General features: G+C 48.7%; 7 protein-coding genes across 7 annotated transcripts; 4 read left to right on the top strand and 3 right to left on the bottom strand.

Annotated features, from left to right (window-relative positions):
• Nucleotides 1-493: 493 nt before the first annotated feature.
• Nucleotides 494-2,995, top strand: TRUGW13939_03307 (uncharacterized protein; the record flags this gene model as incomplete). The annotated part of the gene is made up of 5 exons (XM_035486492.1): nucleotides 494-691; nucleotides 762-1,330; nucleotides 1,995-2,076; nucleotides 2,128-2,298; nucleotides 2,381-2,995. 5 exons carry the CDS (start codon nucleotides 494-496, stop codon nucleotides 2,993-2,995), a joined length of 1,635 nt encoding a protein of 544 aa, XP_035342385.1.
• A 1,448-nt stretch (nucleotides 2,996-4,443) lies between these two features.
• Nucleotides 4,444-8,408, top strand: TRUGW13939_03306 (uncharacterized protein; the record flags this gene model as incomplete). The annotated part of the gene is made up of 5 exons (XM_035486491.1): nucleotides 4,444-4,494; nucleotides 4,554-5,131; nucleotides 5,205-5,373; nucleotides 6,203-7,795; nucleotides 7,857-8,408. The coding sequence occupies 5 exons, from the start codon at nucleotides 4,444-4,446 to the stop codon at nucleotides 8,406-8,408; spliced, it is 2,943 nt and encodes a 980-aa protein (XP_035342384.1).
• A 316-nt stretch (nucleotides 8,409-8,724) lies between these two features.
• On the bottom strand, nucleotides 8,725-9,969 carry TRUGW13939_03305 (uncharacterized protein; the record flags this gene model as incomplete). Its single annotated transcript, XM_035486490.1, has 1 exon — nucleotides 8,725-9,969. One exon carries the CDS (start codon nucleotides 9,967-9,969, stop codon nucleotides 8,725-8,727), a length of 1,245 nt encoding a protein of 414 aa, XP_035342383.1.
• A 1,596-nt stretch (nucleotides 9,970-11,565) lies between these two features.
• Nucleotides 11,566-12,372, top strand: TRUGW13939_03304 (uncharacterized protein; the record flags this gene model as incomplete). The annotated part of the gene is made up of 3 exons (XM_035486489.1): nucleotides 11,566-11,910; nucleotides 11,966-12,131; nucleotides 12,185-12,372. 3 exons carry the CDS (start codon nucleotides 11,566-11,568, stop codon nucleotides 12,370-12,372), a joined length of 699 nt encoding a protein of 232 aa, XP_035342382.1.
• A 585-nt stretch (nucleotides 12,373-12,957) lies between these two features.
• Nucleotides 12,958-13,845, bottom strand: TRUGW13939_03303 (uncharacterized protein; the record flags this gene model as incomplete). The annotated part of the gene is made up of 3 exons (XM_035486488.1): nucleotides 12,958-13,080; nucleotides 13,161-13,219; nucleotides 13,605-13,845. Coding segments are annotated over 3 exons (423 nt in total), but the record flags the coding sequence as incomplete, so codon positions are not given.
• Nucleotides 13,846-14,674: 829 nt separating this feature from the next.
• Nucleotides 14,675-17,015, bottom strand: TRUGW13939_03302 (uncharacterized protein; the record flags this gene model as incomplete). Its single annotated transcript, XM_035486487.1, has 2 exons — nucleotides 14,675-16,754; nucleotides 16,822-17,015. The coding sequence occupies 2 exons, from the start codon at nucleotides 17,013-17,015 to the stop codon at nucleotides 14,675-14,677; spliced, it is 2,274 nt and encodes a 757-aa protein (XP_035342380.1).
• An 832-nt stretch (nucleotides 17,016-17,847) lies between these two features.
• Nucleotides 17,848-18,563, top strand: TRUGW13939_03301 (uncharacterized protein; the record flags this gene model as incomplete). Its single annotated transcript, XM_035486486.1, has 2 exons — nucleotides 17,848-17,884; nucleotides 17,941-18,563. 2 exons carry the CDS (start codon nucleotides 17,848-17,850, stop codon nucleotides 18,561-18,563), a joined length of 660 nt encoding a protein of 219 aa, XP_035342379.1.
• Between the last annotated feature and the right edge of the window lie 20 nt (nucleotides 18,564-18,583).

The following is an 18,583-nucleotide window of genomic DNA, read 5'->3' as shown; positions in this document are numbered from 1 at the left end:
GGCAAGGTATCGTAATTGACATGGTTCGTATGTCGGAACCAGGCCCCGGAAGCTGTGTTTTAGGGCCAATTCTTAATCTCTTACACTGTTTTGGCAATTTACATTCCTAAGAGCATGTGCTGGTGTAAGTCGTGGCAAGTGTTTCTCAAAGTTGTCTCTTTCTTGTCGCTGCTATCCAAAGTTCCGGCCCGGGATTATATATATATATGTACTTGAATATTCTAGGCCGGAGACGACTGAGATGGAACGTATAGAATTATCGGCATCATAGAGCAACGTGAACGAGTTGGCTATGATAATAACCCCCGCATTCTCTCTCCTCAACACTGCCTAATTTCCAGTCTGGTGACGACTTGGGATGGGTTTGATGTTAAGTCGGGGGTTCGGATGGATCCCGAGCGCCCTCTTTTCCGCGCTGTTTGCGAAGTTTCCTTCCGCTCCCCGTCGCACCATCAATACCACCACTACTGTTCACAGCCTCATGTTCTGTTAAATGACCGACGGCAACAACTACGAAGTATTTCGAGAATGCGTGTCGGCGGCCATAGTCCAAAGATCGGAAGTAGCTCATAAGAATCCCGCAAAGAAAAAGACTCGAGGCCGACAGCGCGGCGGTGCGGGGACAGACAAGACCAGCAGCAATGGCAGAATAGAGAAGCAGAACCCAGAGGAGCTGGCCGACTTTATCGATGTACGTTTTTTTATTTCCCTCAGCCTGTAACTGCCGAATAGAGGCTAACACACACTGTCCCTGCCCACAGTTTATTGCATCAGAGATATTCTATGCGCTGTCTGATGAGCTGCAGACGCTGTCATATTCAAAGACCCAAAACGACGCAGCGCTGGCAGATCGATACGAAGACCCTTCTGAATTGCCGACGTCTGTAATAGAGGCCTGGACGGCGGCAACTCCAGTGTCCGTGTCAGAGTCGTTGTCGGTCTATGGCATCGTCCCCGAGTCGCTCGATTTGACTGCAACATTCACGCGGCCGGTCCTGATAGACTACATTGCCTCGGCCACGGCTAGCCCTCCAGCATGGGTGTCTACTCGTGTCGATGCCTGCGAAATATGCGAGCGGGACTGGATTCCGCTGTCCTACCACCATCTGATCCCCCGAGAAGTCCATGACAAGGTGCTCAAGCGTGGCTGGCATGAGGAGTGGATGCTGAACAGCGTCGCTTGGCTGTGTCGCGCGTGCCATAGCTTTGTGCACCGTATGGCGAGCAACGAGGAGCTTGCGCGCGAGTACTACACTATAGATCAAATCCTCGAAAGGGACGATGTTCAGAACTGGGCAAAGTGGGTTGGCAGAGTTCGCTGGAAAGCTAGGTAGCACCTTTTTTTTTTTTTAAAGAAAAAGGAGAAATGGCGGGAGTGGTTATTATGTGTGTGAATGTTGGTATATACACTGGATACTAGCTTGATAAGACATTTGGGGTTGGTATCTTTGTTACGGCCCATCTGAAACAACCCAACTAATTATGAGAGTATTACTAAGAGTCGTCTATAGAAGAATCACAAATGCGCGGAAACCAGAATCCATGTCTTGTGCTTCATTTTTGGACAGCTGCCAAGGAAAACAATACTCTAGTCACAGTGTGAATAGCTCTTCGGAATCCAATGCAAGATGAAACCTATTCAGGGGTAATTCACCCATTCACTGGATTGTGAGGCCACATTGTGGTGTTTGATGTTTGATGTTTGATGTTTTAGGCGTTGCACCCAACTTCCCTGGGGAAAGGACCCAGCCATCCCTCACCTTCTCTCTCAGCCACTGCTTTCTTCCTCTCTCACCCATGCCCACCTCGCTACTCTTCTTCAGCGCATCATAAAAGGGCCCCATTCTATCTCTTACCCTTCAACCCACATTCTTTGCGTCTGTCATATCACTGCGATTACCTGTTGCAAAACCCTCGCTTTGCTGTCAACTTGCGCCTCGCCTACGCCAGTCTCGCCTCAAGGTAGACTCTCTCGCTCAGTGCTTCCAAGAAAGCTTTCCTTTAGCATTGAAATCGCTCAACGCGATCCTCATTTGGACGATGGACAACCTCAAAACGGAGGGCTACGAACATACAGTATGTAATCGGATGGCTTCAGTGGTCAAACACAGACTGACATCTTGACAGAACTACCTCGTCCATATTTACGTAACACATGCCAATTCCGTGGTCCAAGACTGCGTCTCCAAAAACAAGAAGACGACCATCAGCCGCGCCAAAATTGAGAAGGACATCACTCGCCTCATCCACCAGGATGAGGGACTCTCACTGGCATTCAAAATAGCTTGCACTAGCATGGTATGCAGCCTCTTTCTGTTTACTTTGTCGTTTCAATTATGGTTAGCAATAGGTTAGCTAACGTCCAATATGTTTTGAGCAGATTCTCCACACGAGCATGTTTGACGCCTTTTGGTACGGATGCAAGATGAACGCAGGACTCTCTTCTCGGTCCATCAAGCGAATGACACCAGAGTATGATCTCGTCGAGGAGATTCCATGCCCTAGCGACGCTGGTTCGTCAACAACAACATCTACGCTACTGACCCCAGCCACATCCAGCAACTGTGGGGACAGTGAAAGTGTAGGCAGTGTCGTGGTCACAAACGGAAAGAAACCCACCGCTGCCGCAAGGAAGAATGGCCCAAAAAGACCGCCTCCAAAGCGTAAAGCTCCTGCCAAACCAAGAAAGAAGAGTGCCAACACAAAACAAACCAACAACGCCAAAGCTGCTTCTTCAGTGCCCTTGCTCAAGTCCGTTGCAAAACCCACTGGGGTAGTGAAAAATACTGCTCCCACACAAGAGACTCCCCAGATACCGAGAAGTACTAATCGGCCAATCGGTCCCACCGGACGCGAGGTTTATGAGAAACTCAAGGCTTTGGATACGGAGAAATATCATTGGGGTGTGCCGAGCAGTGGGAGTGATTCGGAGCCTGGCGACGATGAAAGCGATTCTGACGAGGAGAAGACCGGGGTAAATCCTACCGGGGAATGAAAGCATGCCACAAAAAAGCTTGTGGTCTTGGTGAAATATGATGTCTGCGTTTTGTTGTCCGTTAAGGTTTCTTTTTTATGAGATAGAAATGAGCGTACCTTTTCAATTGAACAGAGCAATTGAGGATTTTGCGGGTTTCAAATATGTTTCCATCCCTGATGTTTCTTCTAAAATTTGCCCTTCATAATCTACGTGTATTCCCCTCCGTTCTTTTAAGCTCCATTACAGCACCCTCTCGCTTTAAACAAACATTAACTTCCTATAACACCCAAAAAAAAAGGAAGAAAAAAAGTACTGTACAAGACGCGGATCGAACGCGCGAGACTTGCGTCAGAAGGGTGTTTGTAATTGTAACAATTACAGGAGCTTAATTTAGCTTAAGCCTTCCGCCTAATCCAATGTTAGATGGACGTTGACGCCACAAGGGACCCGGGAAAGCCTACCTTAACCACTCGGCCACTTGTACTACAGTTATCTCGGAATTTCCTCAAAAGTGCTTTAAGAGATCTGAGTTCACGTCTACTAAGCCTGGGACAAGCCCACACTTGAACTTTTATTTCTCAGCACATGGCCTAGGGAATATAAACACAATAAATATATACTCCACGGACTCACTCCATCTTCCGCTCCGGAGACTTCGCAGTGCAAGAGCACGATTTCAAGAATATTGCGACGGTCGATGAAGTCTAGAAGTACAAGCCAGCAGCGCCGTTGGGTATATACCTTCCACCTGTCGAAAAATGACGACGAGTAGCTGGATCGCTGGCAGCTGAGACCGCGGACTAATTGGCACGAGTCTAAGTAAAGATTGGCGATTCTATTTTCAATCGCAAACTGACGTAGACCCTTGTATGTTGTTGCTTCGGGGGTAGAAGAACACAATGCGAGTTAACAACAAGTTGGCATGTTGCGCTGTAATTATTTCCAAAATCCTCCACGCAAATCGGAAGTTTCGGGGTAAGTAGCAGCGACAGTCTCTCTTCCCTTTCATTTCCCCTCGTGAAGATCCATGAGAGTAAGATTGGAAATCAGAGTGAATAGAAAGGGTTGTAGTTTTATGTATGAGAGAGAAAAGAAAGAAGGAATCTTCGGGCGCGAAAAAAATCGACTCTTATACGTGTGCTTATCGATAAGCCGCGCACCTGACCTAATGATCTACTACTGTCGCTCGCTCTTCTGTTACAGTAGTTCTTTGGGCAAGTTATTTATCGAATTTCAAGTAATCGCTGTTATTTAGAATTTTTATTATTGTTTCTTGCTATTAAAAGTGTTGCGTTAGCCAACTTGTGCAGCTGTGCAGCTGTGCGATATGTAGGCACGTGACTTCTTGCCGAGGCTTAGATCATTCCGCTTCTTAGGCGCCAGCAATAGTTCCATTGCAAACTCACGAATATTCAAGCGCATTATCTCTTTGGACGAGATTGCGGCATGCTTGAGGCAGATCCAAAATGGCGGACGCGATGAGACTGCGCAACGCGACCTGGCTACACCCCCTCCGAGTCAGTCTTTCCCCTACTTGTGTTCAGGCGCATGCTGACAATGACGGCATCCTTTCTAGGGCATCGTGTATTTCGTATCGCATCCCTTCCTATGGCCTCTGTTCCGTGGTCGCCTGATCCCGATTACGCTGCTTTCTGGTTTCGCCTACACGCTTCTGTTTGTCTTCACCTACCTGCCACAAGTTGCGTTTCTCGCCATCTTCCAAGGCAATGGGGCTTGGATCAACGGAGCAGTATTGGTGCTGGGAGAAGGCGCCGCCATAGTCGCATTGCTGTTCGAAGCCTTCTTCGTCGATGAGACCCAGGTTGACGTCTTTGACGCCGTTTTGCTAAATGAAGGGCTGGAGACGCTCATCAGCGGAAAGAGAGTCATCCATCCGGACGGCGACAACCCGGTCAAGAAACTCGGCAAGCCTACAACGAGCGCGGTCTATGCGCCGTTCTCGTTGCGGCAAATAGTCGAGTTTGTGGTTTTTCTCCCGCTTAATTTCGTCCCCGTGGCCGGGGTGCCAATGTTCTTGGTCTTGACTGGATACCGCGGGGGCCCGTTTCACCATTGGAGATATTTCCAGCTTATGGATTTCACCAAAGAAGAGAGGAAACTGTTTGTGCGGAATCGACAGCTGAGATATACAGCGTAAGCTTGCAGAACCCTTTTTTTCTTTCTCCTTCTCTTTGAATATGTATGGCTAACGGCTCACTCATTGCAGGTTCGGAACGGTGGCCTTGATGTTACAATTGATACCCTTTTTTTCAATGTTCTTCCTCCTCACCAGCGCCGCTGGCTCGGCCCTGTGGGCAGCAGAGATGGAGAAGCGGAAACAGTTCCTGGAGAACCAGGGGGACGAAGACGGGCTCCCCGAGTATCAGGATAACCCGGTATAATATCGTAGTAGGAGGTGATGACATGTATATATTGATAACAACACGTAGCGGACTAATAGTAAGTAGTATGTTGCAACTTTTTATGAAAAGTAAATGAAATTCAAACATTGCTGGTTGCACAAGACCGGGACAATATTACTTCACGGCCTGCTTCTTGCTGATTTAAATGCTGTGTAGTGTATATTCGTATTTTAACACCTTCTCCGTAAAATTTAAATTTACATAACAAGCGCACTGTATCTTAAACGGTGCTACAGGTCACCAGTGGATTGCTTTTCCGAAGCGCTCGTCCTTTCCGTCCCCGAAGTTGCGTCACTCAAACAACATTGCACCAGCACACTTCTCTGCTTCTCCATCTGCATGTTTTTTCAGGTCCCCCATATACATACAACTGATGGGGGAAAAATTGGTCAAAAAAAACCCAATCCGGCCCAGGATCGCACTGGGGGTAGTCGCATGCATAGGTTGAAGCTCACGTGGAACCTAGCACAAATTAGCTTTGTTTGCATTATTCCGAGCGCGATACACTTTCGACAGCACGACTCCACCAGGGTTTTGCGGGAAATTCCTTTTCGGAAACCAAGTTTATCTTGACAAGTCCTTCGATAGAGAAGACAAGCAGACGATAATGACTGCTAGCTGCTGCCGGAGGGAATAGAACCCGAAGGCACGCATGCCTTGTATCGCACATAAAATACGTTCATGGATGGCAAGACCAGGCTTCGGAAAGCGTGCGATGCATGCAGCATCCGGAAAGTAAAGGTGAAAAAACACGGCACATCAAATAAACAACATCGGATGAAGGCTGACTCCGAAGCTGCAGTGTGACGAAGGTGGTCCACCCTGCAAATCCTGCGTTGCGCTGGACATTCCGTGCACTTACAACCGTCCAAGCCGACGACGAGGCCCGCCCAACCGGCACGCCGAGTCGCTCAAGAAGCAAAAGATCGAGGATGATGTGTCGCAGAGCAGTCTAGCTGCTTCCTCTGCTGTGCCCGAAGCTGCTGCTGCTCCTGCTCCTCCGCCACCAGTGCTTTTACCCACCACCAATGCGTTCTCTGGAGAGTCCATCTGCCCGCTGCCGACTTTGCAGCTGCTAGTCGACGACTACTTCACTTTTATCCACCCTCTGGTCCCTGTTCCCCACGAGCCAAGCTTTCGAGCAGCTTTCGCCAGGCGAGAGGATGTCACTAACAAACGGTTTCTGGCGCTGCTGGCCGCCATGATCGGCTCCCTGGTGGCATCCTTCCCACGTCGCCCAAAGCTGCATCTTCGAACAGATGCCGAACGACGCATGTACCCAAATTCCATGACTCTGGTCAAGCAGTGCCATGATGTCTCCGTTCAGGCCCGGGGCGTAGGCTATCTTGATACGAGCAACACCACCGAAGACGCCGCCATCAGCTACCACCTGTCGCTATGCTCTGGCTATGTGTACAACATGCGCCGCTGCCGCATGTATCTCGGCGAGTGCATGACTATTCTCCGTGTCTACAGTCTGTATGCGCCCTGCCAGCAGATTCCAGACCCGAACCCGACGCCGGCGTCTCCAATGTCGACGACTGGCTGCGGCCCATCAGATCAGTTTAGCGAACCCCATGCGGCAACGGCAAATCTTCTGGAGCAGGAGCTGGGCAGGCGACTCTTCTTTGTCTGTATTTCCGGCTTCAAGACATTGCATCAGCTTGGCGCAACAGACGGGCGTATCTACGTGCCTCCAGAAACCCCCACGGACCGGTATCCTCCGCTGCCCGTCGAGATCGATGATGAGTACTTGTTTGCCACGCACATGGATCCCCAGCCGGTAGGGGTTGTGCCCCAGCTGACCGGGTTCAATGCAAATGTGCGCGTTTTCCAGTGTTACAATTCCCTGGCGGCGTTGGAGATTGCATTTGGGACCAACGAGTTCCTTGGCTGGGAAAGACAGAGGCAGATGATAATGGAAAGCATCCAAGAGGCCAAGAAGATCACCGCCGAGCTTCCTCCAGAGCTTCAACTCACTCCGCAGATCCAAACACTATCCCCATCCATGACTCTTCCGCACCGAGGCGAGAACGATACGGAAGCCAACCGGCGCAAGATCCAATACGAGATTCAAAAAGCAAACATATACATAACCCAGCTGTCAACTCGGTCCTACCTTGTCGATAAATACTGGACTCTGTTTGAGGGCCACAAACGACTTGAATTTCAGGCACAACCTTTAATGACGACATCACAGATGCCGTCCCCGGACGGATTGACCGCACCAGCACCTGATCCTGGTGGAGGAACAACCCCAGATGTGGACATGCACGCGCAGACAGATTATATTGGGCAAATTATGCGCGAGGAGCGAGGCCTGGTCATCAAAGACCTACTCTGTCTGCTGAAAAGCGTGCAGGAAATCCACATTGAACCGAACGGCGCTAGTTTTGTATGCTCTTTCTTTTTTGACATTTATTTTTTTTTAAAAAAAATTAACATCTAGATAATAGACAAACAAAGTCCGCCAAATCGCATCCACCCTCCTGAGTCTACCGCGCGGTCCCGATGCGACGATTGCCAACACGCCCACTGACAACACTAGAACCACAGGGCCTCAGCCACTATCAACTATCGACGCCGAAAACTATCTGCGCACGTTTCTCGACATTCTCGTTCGTCTAGAGGGCGTTGGAGTAACAAATACCACCAACAACGCCGCTGGCACCACTGCAACTGCAAATGCTGATAACATCAACACTAATAATAATAACACTCACATCAACCCCATCATTACCAGTCCATTCCATCCATTATCTACTACGGCTACTGTTACTGCTGCTGCTCCTCCTCCCGCTTCTACCGTTCCTACCATGATGACGGCTGCGGCTTCTGATGCCGCTGCCGCTGCCGCTGCAGCGTTTCCCAGCCCGGACTCGAATTTCCGTGCAATGAGTTATGGGAGCGGGAGTAGCGAGGAGGAGGAAGATCTACGGCAATGGGCTAGTTTGAAGGAGTTTCAGAAGCAATTTATGGAGGACGGGGGGCATTTGTACTCTATTTAGCCTAGAATTAAATAGATATCAATCGAGATATAGAGGGGGGAAAGGGGGGTTTTTGGAGGAAAAAAAATAAAAATAGAAATAGAAGTCTGATAAATATGATTATTTGGGTTTGGGATATATAGATGCAGATGTAGAAGAAAAGCCACCTCCTATAATGCATGAATAAATACACTGAGTTGTACGAGAACAAGATAAGAAACTGAGAAAAGGAAAAGAAAGAAGAGAGAGGAAAAGAAAAAGAGAGTGAAGTCCATGAAAGACTCAAAGATGATTTGGAATTCATCCAAGACTAAGAAGAAGTGGTCTGGGTTTGGGGTTAAGTTACAGTGGTCGTTATGAAGTTTGTTGCAGTCACGGTCACTGTGATTGTCATTGTTGTCGTCATCCACTTTGTGACCTGGTCGCCCGAGTTTTCACCAGGGTCAGTAGTCGAATTGGCATCTGGATTGAAGTTTACTGAAGGAGAGGTAGGTGTAGTAGCCGCGCTCACGAAAGTAGTCATCGTTCCAATTGTTACGTATGTCGTCGTGATGTCTGACCCTGTTTCCGCATCTGGCTTCGCGGGATTTTGCGGAGCGTCAGTTGGGCCAGGGTTTGGAGGAGCACCTGGCGAAGTATCACCGCCGGATGTTCCCGTTGTTTCCGGAGGTCCAGTTGTTGCAGGTATGGTGGTGGTTGGTGTCGTAGTATCTGGCGCAGGGTTGGGAGGAGGGGCAGGACGGCTGCTGGCTGTTGTAGGAGGACCTGCAGATGTAGCCGACGGAGGGGGGATGAAAGTGGTCGGTGTAGTAATTCCTGGCTTAGTCCCTGGAGTTGTAGCCAGCACAGTAGGTGTGGTAGTTGTCTTTGCAGAAGTACCTGCAGGCGGAACTGGAGCGGAGGTAGTGGTGGTACCCGGTCCAGTATATGGAGGGGGAGGTGACCTTGTCGTCGTGGTAGTTGTTGGTGTAGTAGTACCTGATCCAGCTTCTGGAGGAGCTGGCCCTGGTGTAGTGATAGTTGTTGGAGTAGTAGTACCCAGTCCAGTATATGGAGGAGGAGCTGATGTTAGGATAGTAGTACCTAGCCCAGTATTTGAAGGAGGCGGTGGCTGGGTGGTGATAGTTGTTGGCATAGTACCTGGAGGAGGTGGTTGCGTAGGGGAGGCAGTGGTCGTTGTAAGAGAATTCGGGCCAACTTGTGAACTACCCCGAGGACCACCAACTACCGGTTTGCTTGATGCACTAGGCGAAGGGGGCACAGACGAACTTGGCGATGGAGACACTGCTTTTGACGGAGGCGGGAACTGACTTGGTGACCTTGAAGGGGAAGTAGTAGTTCCTAAGCCAGAAGTTGGCGGAGTTGGCAGCGTTGGGGAGCCGGATGGAGTCGTCTGTCCATCAGAGCTAAAAGTAGTCGTTCCTAAGCCGGAACTTGGTGAAGCTGGCGGCGTCGGAGAACCAGATGGAGTCGTCTGTCCATCAGGGCTGCGTCTTTCCAGTATTTTGTGTGGCATAGGACTGCCCAAGTTGCTAGATGCAAAAAGGGCCACGATGATCACCAACAACGCTGGGTATCTCATCTTGAACGAGGGTGGACATGCGTCCTCGCCAGGATATCAATAGTGCTGCGGTGCCGCTGGTAAAAGCTCGCAAGAAGCCAAAGGAGAGGGAAAAAAGAAGAGAAATGTTTTTTTTCCTGCTGGACCAGCCAGATGAGCGGAAATAGTCAGACGATACACGTGAGAAATGAGTGTATCAGTGACTGGTTGCCGTGTAGTTAGTCAGTCATCAGAATAGACAAGTGAAAGAGTGAACGAGTGAACGAGTAATGCAGACAGAATAAAGACAGTGGTTTCTAATGATTAATGTAACGCAAGAAAAATATAGCAAAAAAATACTCAAGGCGATAGAAGATGACAAGCCGAAGAAGATGACATGGCGGACACCCAACAAGGCGATAGATACAAGGTCTCACAGTCAGCCAGTCCCTAGAGACGGCAGCCTGGGCCAGACCAGCGTCGAGACAACGTCAACGGAGCCAAGTCGCATGAAGACGAAGATGAAGATGGCGATGGCGATGGAGATGGAGCTTAGAAAAAGAACAGACGAAAGCTTTATGTAGCGTTAGAACGGAAGGTGGGGCTATCTCAGACGCTTCACTTATATATGTAGGGACTAACCTAATACAAACTACTATATACCACTATACGTTTATAAACTAATGAACTACTTATTTAAACTAGACGACGGAAAATGGACTGCCCAAAACGGCCGCTGCCGACGCTGTTTTTGGCCGTCAATCTGCCAACTCTTCCGCCACTCACTCAGGCAGTGTCAACGGGAAGGTATATCAATTCCATTCAGCCTCAACAGCTATCGATAGACTCGCTGACTCCTATATTCTTAGCGCTGCGTTTGAGTGAAATAATAGCCTATGACGCAACGAGCACTTGGGTGCAGCCCCAATATGATGAGTCATCATTTGAATTGTAACTCCTCTCACCTCAACAAAGATCAGCCTCTTCTCTTTCCACCCATCCATCATGGCTACACTCATGAAATGGGCCAAAAATGTGATTCGACGGGCCCCTTCCCCTCCCATGTGTTTTCCAACCCGCGGCTTCGAAACCGTCCGTCCCTCGGAGGTGCTTGACGAGGAACGGTTTGAGCAGTTCAAACAAGGACAATATTATCCTGCTAATATTGGCGACGTTATTAGTTCCAAATACTAGATTATTGGTAAAGTTGGTTTTGGGACTACTTCTACAGTATGGTTCGCTCGTGATCTTGAGTATATTCTACTTATTCAGCTAAACACTGACCCACTAACACAATCAGATGTCACCAATATGTGACACTCAAAATCTACACGCGTGACGAAGGTAACCAGGAAGAGTTTCAAATATATAAGCAACTAAATCAGGGGAGTTCATGGCACCCTGGCCGTGCTCATATAAGGAAAGCACTGGATATCTTTACAATTCCCCGTTCCGGCGGTGACCATTCGTGTCTTGTTCAGAAACCAATGTGGGAAAGCTTCAGGGATCTACTATACCGTAATCCCAACCATAGATTTACTGAAGATCTACTCAAAGCTGGTCTTATGCAGATATTTCTTGCACTTAACTATCTGCACACTGAATGCAAGCTTGTCCACACCGGTATGACGTATCCGTATGGCTTTGTCAAAAATCGTTGCCCTAATTTGCATTCTTTTAGATATTAAAAGCGACAATATTCTCCAAGAAATAGAGGATAAGTCAATCCTTGAAAGTTTTACCCAAGCTGAGCTGGAGAACCCTTCACCCCGCAAAATCGTCAATGGTTTGCCGGTATATGCTTCACGACGTTTCGACTTGCCGAAGGTGTTTGGCCGAGCAGTATTACGTGATTTTGGCTCTGCTGTACAAGGAGACGAGAGGAGGAATCACGATGCACAGCCAAACATTTATAGATCACCGGAAGTGATGCTGAAGACTGATTGGAGTTACCCAGTTGACATATGGAATGTCGGTGCTATGGTATGCTCTACCTGTTCACACTAGATATCATGTACTAAACAGTGGGGAATAATAGGTGTGGGATTTGTTTGAGGGGAGACACCTTTTCTACGGGGATGACCCTGATGGCAAAGGGTACTCAACCCGGGCACATCTTGCAGAAGTTATGGGAATTCTAGGGCCACCGCCTCTGGATATGCTCCAGCATGGAAAACGAAGCCATGAATTCTTTACTAATGAGGGTAAGTATCATTTTCTCGCTTAATGCACTTTGCAACGGCTTAAAAGATTTTAGGAAAATGGAAGCAAGACATAGAGATCCCGACAGGAGTCAGCTTGGAACTGTCGGAAGAGTTCCTTGAGGGAAGAAATAAGGAGATGTTTTTAGCTTTCATGAGAGGGATGCTTCAGTGGCGGCCTGAAGATAGGAAGACAGCAAAGGATCTACTCCAGGATCCGTGGCTGAACGATCAGATAGAATAGCTTGGGTGTTTCATTGCCTTGTCATCGCTCTAGGATATATTCCACTCTCCAAGATTCGTGACAGCAGAAGTACGTATGTGGCAATCTCCAATGGGACTGCACTGATGGAGTCTCAGTGTAGCTGCTTTTGTCCCAGCTGGTAGAGAGATCAGGGTGAATCTCGTCCAGCATTCCCTCGACGGCTTCTTGTTCGACACAGATGCAGGCTACAGTGTAGTCGCCATGAGTCAAAGTCTGTGTCATTATTTTCTGTATTTCTTGAAAGAAGAAGTAAGCAACAGAAAAGTATTAAATGAATATACTGTCATTGGAATGTCCCTTTCTGGTCGTTCTAACCTGCAGTGCACGAGCCTCCTCACGACTAAGCTGTACCTAAAAATGGCCGCCAATCAGCAGTGAAGTTCAAACGCCAGTCTTCTAGATAAGCTTATTTAGCATATTTATACCAACTATTACGTACCGTTAACTGGTAACTTAATATGCTAGCCAAACTATAAATTAGCCAGAAGGGTCTACTATAATAACGGATATTATGATAATGACAATAAGTAAAGAAATCTCACAACTAGCAACTTAAGCCTGTTGTCACAACTCTAATTCGTCTTCTGACAGATACAACAAGCCCTCTCTCTCTCTGATCCAATCATCCTTCCTAAAAGCATGTGGCCACCCAAACACGTCGGTGAGAGTCTTCTTTAGCCTTGCATGCTAAATTGTGTTAGCGTTTGTCACTTTTTTTTGTTTGAGAAAAATAAGAACAAAAGAAAAAGCAAGAAGGCTTTTCTTACATTGGGATCACAAGACTCGATGGTCCCACCCTCGGTATTAGCTTCAAATGCAATCCATTCTAGGCTCTCAAATTTGCGAACATAAGACCATACAGTCTCGACAGCAGGGAGCGGCGGTTAATTATAAATGTTTTCAGGATCGTCGGGTATTAGCCAGAGTATAAGAGAAGTATCACTGGTGGAAAACTCTTGTATTGTACCTAGTATATTATTAGCTTTATATACAGTAAGACATATTTATATACATAATAAAAAAGTGGAATAGTTAGGTCTACTAGGTATAACATCCGAGACTAATGACCATCCCTAAGGTAGTTAGGTAGTTAGAAGAACCTCCTCGACCTTAAGCTCACCTTTTATTGCTGTCATCGGGCTCCTCTTCTATATAAAATGACAAGGCGTCCCGAGAAAGCTGTAATTGATTAGGTTTGTTGTATGGAATACCATGGGTCCGCGTGAGGATCTCAAAACTGTTAGAGTGGTTATAAGATGCAGGGTGTGGAATCTGTGACAAGAGCTTGAGGGCTACAGGATGTATATTGACCTGGTCTTGCAGCGCCAAAAGAGGGGGCGAGAATGGAGGATAGATAATATAGTCAGGGGGGATATAGCTAATAGCATCGAAATGTACATAAAGAGCAGTCCAGGCCACGACAAAGGCGGGCACATCCAGAGGAACCATAATAGCTGTGACGAGACAGTAGTTTTGAAAACACCTGTAATGTTTATTGGCAAGGGCTGTTCTTGTATGTAAACAAAATGGCGAGGTTAGATCGGCAATAAGTGGGTGATATGAGTTGTCAAACAATGTATACTATACATATACTGGTTTCGCGAGGAGTATACAAACAAACTGTCGTAGCTTTTCTGTTAAAGCGAGATATCTAAGTTATAAATTTATCAATTGATGTAGACATGCCTCAGGAGTAGTCTCACTAAATTTAGGTGTCTCGATCTTCGCGTCTATAAAGAACTGTAAATGTTAATGTGCTATTAGGGCTCCGCTCCGCCCCGCCTCCAGGATTTAGGGACTCCACCGCGCGGTGACAAAAATACACTCTTTATGTGCTTTGAAACATAACAAAGAAAGATCAGATGAAAATAAAATTAAGCTTAAATTTAAGCATATAAATGTAAAACTTTAGCTGAAACTCTCATCGATTAATTTTCGACATTTCTAGTATAGACAGTGCTGGTGGTGGTGTAGCGGTTAGCAAAAAATTGCGCTCGCCGGTAATCGAAACCGGGTCTCAACTTGTCACCAGAAGATGGAAGAGTTGGATGATAACCACTACACTACAGGCGCAATGTCCTTGAAAATCGATTATAGCGCTATATGAATTAACATGAGGCAGAGCTGGTAGTTTCTCAGTCAGCTACCTACTACCACGATTGGTCGAGTGGATTCAATCACGAAGCTAAAACATTAGGGGGGGAAGATATAAAGCATCATGATAACATTATTTGGCTAGGTTATTAATTTCCTTTTCTCTCATCACAGACAAAAAAAGAGTCTAGACGGATACTGTAAAAGCACCGGTGACGCCTTCAAAGGATGTGATATCTCCGCCAACACTCTTGGAGTCACCATAGTAATGCAACCGGTAAGACCCGCTCTGGACAGGATTGGGGTTTCCAATCTCGTAGTAGTCGTCCTCGATCTGCCAGGCTATGGTAGCGTTGCTGTATCCCAGGACGGTGTTTGTGCGGTTCCACATGTAGATCAGATTCCAGTCGGCATCCGTGCGTACAGTCTTCCACGACCCGGAAGATGTGTCAAGGAACTCGACCGCGGCAAAGGTGCTTTCCTGGTGCAAGTTGTTGCGCGGGTTGGCGCCGACAAACGTCGCGTCGATGGTGTCGCCTCGTCCGTACGTCACATTGGGAGATGTGGACAAAACATCGCCAAAGGATTGATCACTTGCGGCGCCGTCGTAGACCACTCCCGTGATAAAGCTGAGCGAGTTGTTCGTGTTGATCGGAGGGTTGGGTCCGGCAGGAATAGGGGCCAGTTTCGACACGTCCGACGAACTGCCCAAGTAAGGTAGGTATGTCAAGGTGAGGTTTACATATCCAGCCAACTCGCTCGGCCCGTACAGTGTCGACGCTCCCTCGTAACGCTGGACGCCGTATTCTTCTTCAGTCGTCAGGTAATGGGCATATGTGTTGGCAGGAGACCCGAGAACAACCAAGGGATCCTCAATTCCGAGAACTTCGGTGGATGCATTCAAAATGGCCGACTTCCATCTGCGTCCAGACATTGTAGTCACCTCACTAGGCGAAATGATAAACAATAGCTGTCCGACACGGAAACCCTGGATGTCCACAATGTTTGGAGCCCAGGCATAAGGAAGAGTCACTGCTCCTGCATCGAGAAGGATCTCTTTGGGGGCTTGGCAAGCTTGTTGCTCTGCCGAGGGCTGGTGGATAAACGCCCTTGCAACGTACCACAGAGGGTTCTCTTCTGCCGGTCCTGTACTGTTCTGAGTGAAATCGAATTGTCCTGGTCCGTCCGTGGTACCGGCGGCAAAGTTGAATCCGAGCGCGGCATAACAGGTTTTCAATGTAGATGAATTGAAGGGAGATGGGAACGTGTAGTTGGTAAAGTCATGGTAAACGTGGTAAGACGCAACCGATGAGCTTCCGACAATCTGAGTACCCTTGGAGTCTAGCTGCTCATAGAGATCCTTGGCCGCGGAGTACTGGCGTCGGCCCATCTCGAAGCAGCTCTTCGCACCGTAATCATTTTCCTGAAAGTATGGTCCTCGTCCGCGGCAGAGCTCCGTTTTGCCGTTGCAGGTACTGTCTTCAAAGCGGCATGGCAATCCCGTGTCTTCACAGTAAGCACCCAGAACGTTTGGCGTAGTGTCGCCAACGCTTGATTGCGAGAAGCCAGCCACGAAGTCGTCAGCAAACCGCGTGTCGTTTGCGACGCTTCGTTCATACAGCCAGGCAGCGACACCCTTGTTATCTCCTGCAGTGAGGGTGTTGTTCTCGTAGAGGGACGTGCCATGGACGGAAAAGAAGGTCAGGACGGCAGTGGTCTTGCTGTCTGAAGTGCGGTCAAATCTCAGCATGGTCATAGTCTTGTCGGTATTGTATTGATATTGATTCCTTTCTTCCTCCGGGTTGGCCAGGTAGGAATAGGGACTTCTGTTGGCATTGCCATCAGTTATTTCAGTAGTGCCGTGGGTCAAACGACCCGGGGTCAGGCTTTCATGGGCGCGCTTGATCGACAGTAGCACGCCGTCGACGAGAGCCTGATAGCTTTGCTTGTCGAATCCCTTGGTTGGGATCTGGGGCAGGAGATAGTTCATCCATGCGCCGGGGCCAGAGTGAGCATGGGTCCCCGATAGGGCTATATTATGCTCGCCATAGCGGGCATATTCTCCGCCCAGGGCGGCCAGCCCTTGCAAGACACCATGTCGCACAGCAGTGTCACCTGATTGCGCGTCGACTATCAAGTACACAATCGTGTTGTCGGTATCATCTGGATCAGCAATGATGAAAGCTCGCGAGAAGATTCTCTGTCGCAGGCCGGTGCCTACTTGGCTGAGGTCGGCATAGCCATTCAGGCCGACTTCCACCACGGGTCTGGATGGAGGGAGATTGTCTGTTAGCGAGCAAGTCATCGGATTCCAAGTAGGACGGCTACATTTACCCTGTAATATCGGCCTTTCCCACCCCTAGGAGAAACACATTGTCGTCATCTGTTCCTGCTCTGGTCTCCCTGAGAGGATGAAAGTCGAAACGCGAGGAAGTCTCATGGAGGCCGGCATTTGCGAATAGCTGCAGAACCACCAGCAGCGCCAGCGAAGCTCCCACGAGGAGAGCGATGAATCCAGGGCGCGCCATTTGAGGATGCCGTCAAGAGCAACACTGCCCAGTCGCGAAGATGCAGTTTGCAACAAAAGACGAGACCGAGGGCCACCAGCTCCTTTTCAACAGATGATGGTCCCCCTAATGGGCAAGCTCGCGCATGATCGAGACGGCGTAACACTGAAGAGTAACGACTGGATCGCAACAGGGTCGCAAGAGGCAGCGCACTGAGCAGGGATTGCGGGGAAGGTGGTATCGCCAGGGCGGGTTGGCTGCTGAGGGCACAGGGGGAAAGGCCCAGCGGACAGATCAGTGGACCTGCGAGCCGACGATCTGCGCCGTGAAAGCTGCTTAGTTGAAGCTAGTCTGCTCGTCCTATCTTTGCTGTACATGCAACTCTGTACCGTGCGCCAATCGCAGAGTTGCAGACTGCCAGTTGCGCCAATAATGGGTGGCGCGCTAATTTAACTCGTGACGGACTGCCCCGAGGCTTGATTCTGGAGGGCTGAAGTGAAGCTTTTATCTTTTTAAATGAAGATTACATATTGTTTGTGTTGTATGTAAGTTTTATCTCGGCTTGAGGCTTTCTGCGACTTCACATGCAGCGTCCACTACAGTTTAGACGTCCTGAAGCGAAAATTTGTCCACCAGGAGAAGATGATCGCCTTGTTTAATTATTATTATTGGCTAAAATCTAAAATATGTTAGTATTTCTGTGAAACCCATTTCTCTCGCCCTCATTGGCTGTTCTAGAAACGGCAGAATGCGCCTCACCGCCTGGCTCTCACAAACTTCCGCTTTGGCCTCAAATGTTTCCTGCGACATCTCTAATTACTACTTCCTGTACTCACGACATTCTTGAATCACCATGCCTCTCATCAACGAATGGCACGCGTCCCTTCCCTGTAAGCTGCCTGGCTATCCGCCAACTATCTACGCCCTACTAACCACCTCCCTTCAGACATCGACGGCGAACCTGACGCCCAAGCTCGCGCCAAAGCCGAGAACCTGATATCCACAGAACTGTCGCCCGAAAGCCGCTCGACACTTCATCCTGAAATTCCCGCGCTTTCCGAACCAAGTTTCACCCCTCTCGTCGAGCAGGAGCTCGCTCGCAAAGAAGCTGGTCTCCCGCTCACGGGTGGCATTGATCTGTCGCGCTACGAAGCTCCCGAAGCTCCCGATGGCAAGGCCAATAGCGAGGAGGAGGCAACCAAAGCTTTGAAACAGTGGCGGGAGGCTTTGGTCCAAGCCTACACTTCTAGCTCCCACCTGTCCATGCGACATGCCAACCTGTCTCTTCTTGAAGAGAATGGCAAAAATGCCTGGCTGATTGGCAACTCTCAGTTAGAAGACATCCTGCGCAATGTCGAAAAGGAGTTGGCAGATACAAAACAGACCGTGGAGAATATACACAAGGAACGCAAGTTTGCTCAAGAGTCCAGACACGGCGAGCTTACGAGCTTAGAAGAAACATGGAAAAACGGAGTCGGCGCAACTCTGGACGTGGAAGTTGCTGCGGAGAATCTGCGGCTGCAGATTCTCGAGCAACGTCGTCAGCAGGCTCAGCAAGTCGCTCGGTAGATTTGTTATCTATCTACCCA

This window comes from Talaromyces rugulosus, chromosome II (assembly GCF_013368755.1).
Source record: "Talaromyces rugulosus chromosome II, complete sequence".
Taxonomy (NCBI): Eukaryota; Fungi; Ascomycota; class Eurotiomycetes; order Eurotiales; family Trichocomaceae; genus Talaromyces; species Talaromyces rugulosus.
The sequence above is the reverse complement of the archived record's forward strand: the minus strand, read 5'-3'. Positions and strand labels throughout refer to the sequence as shown.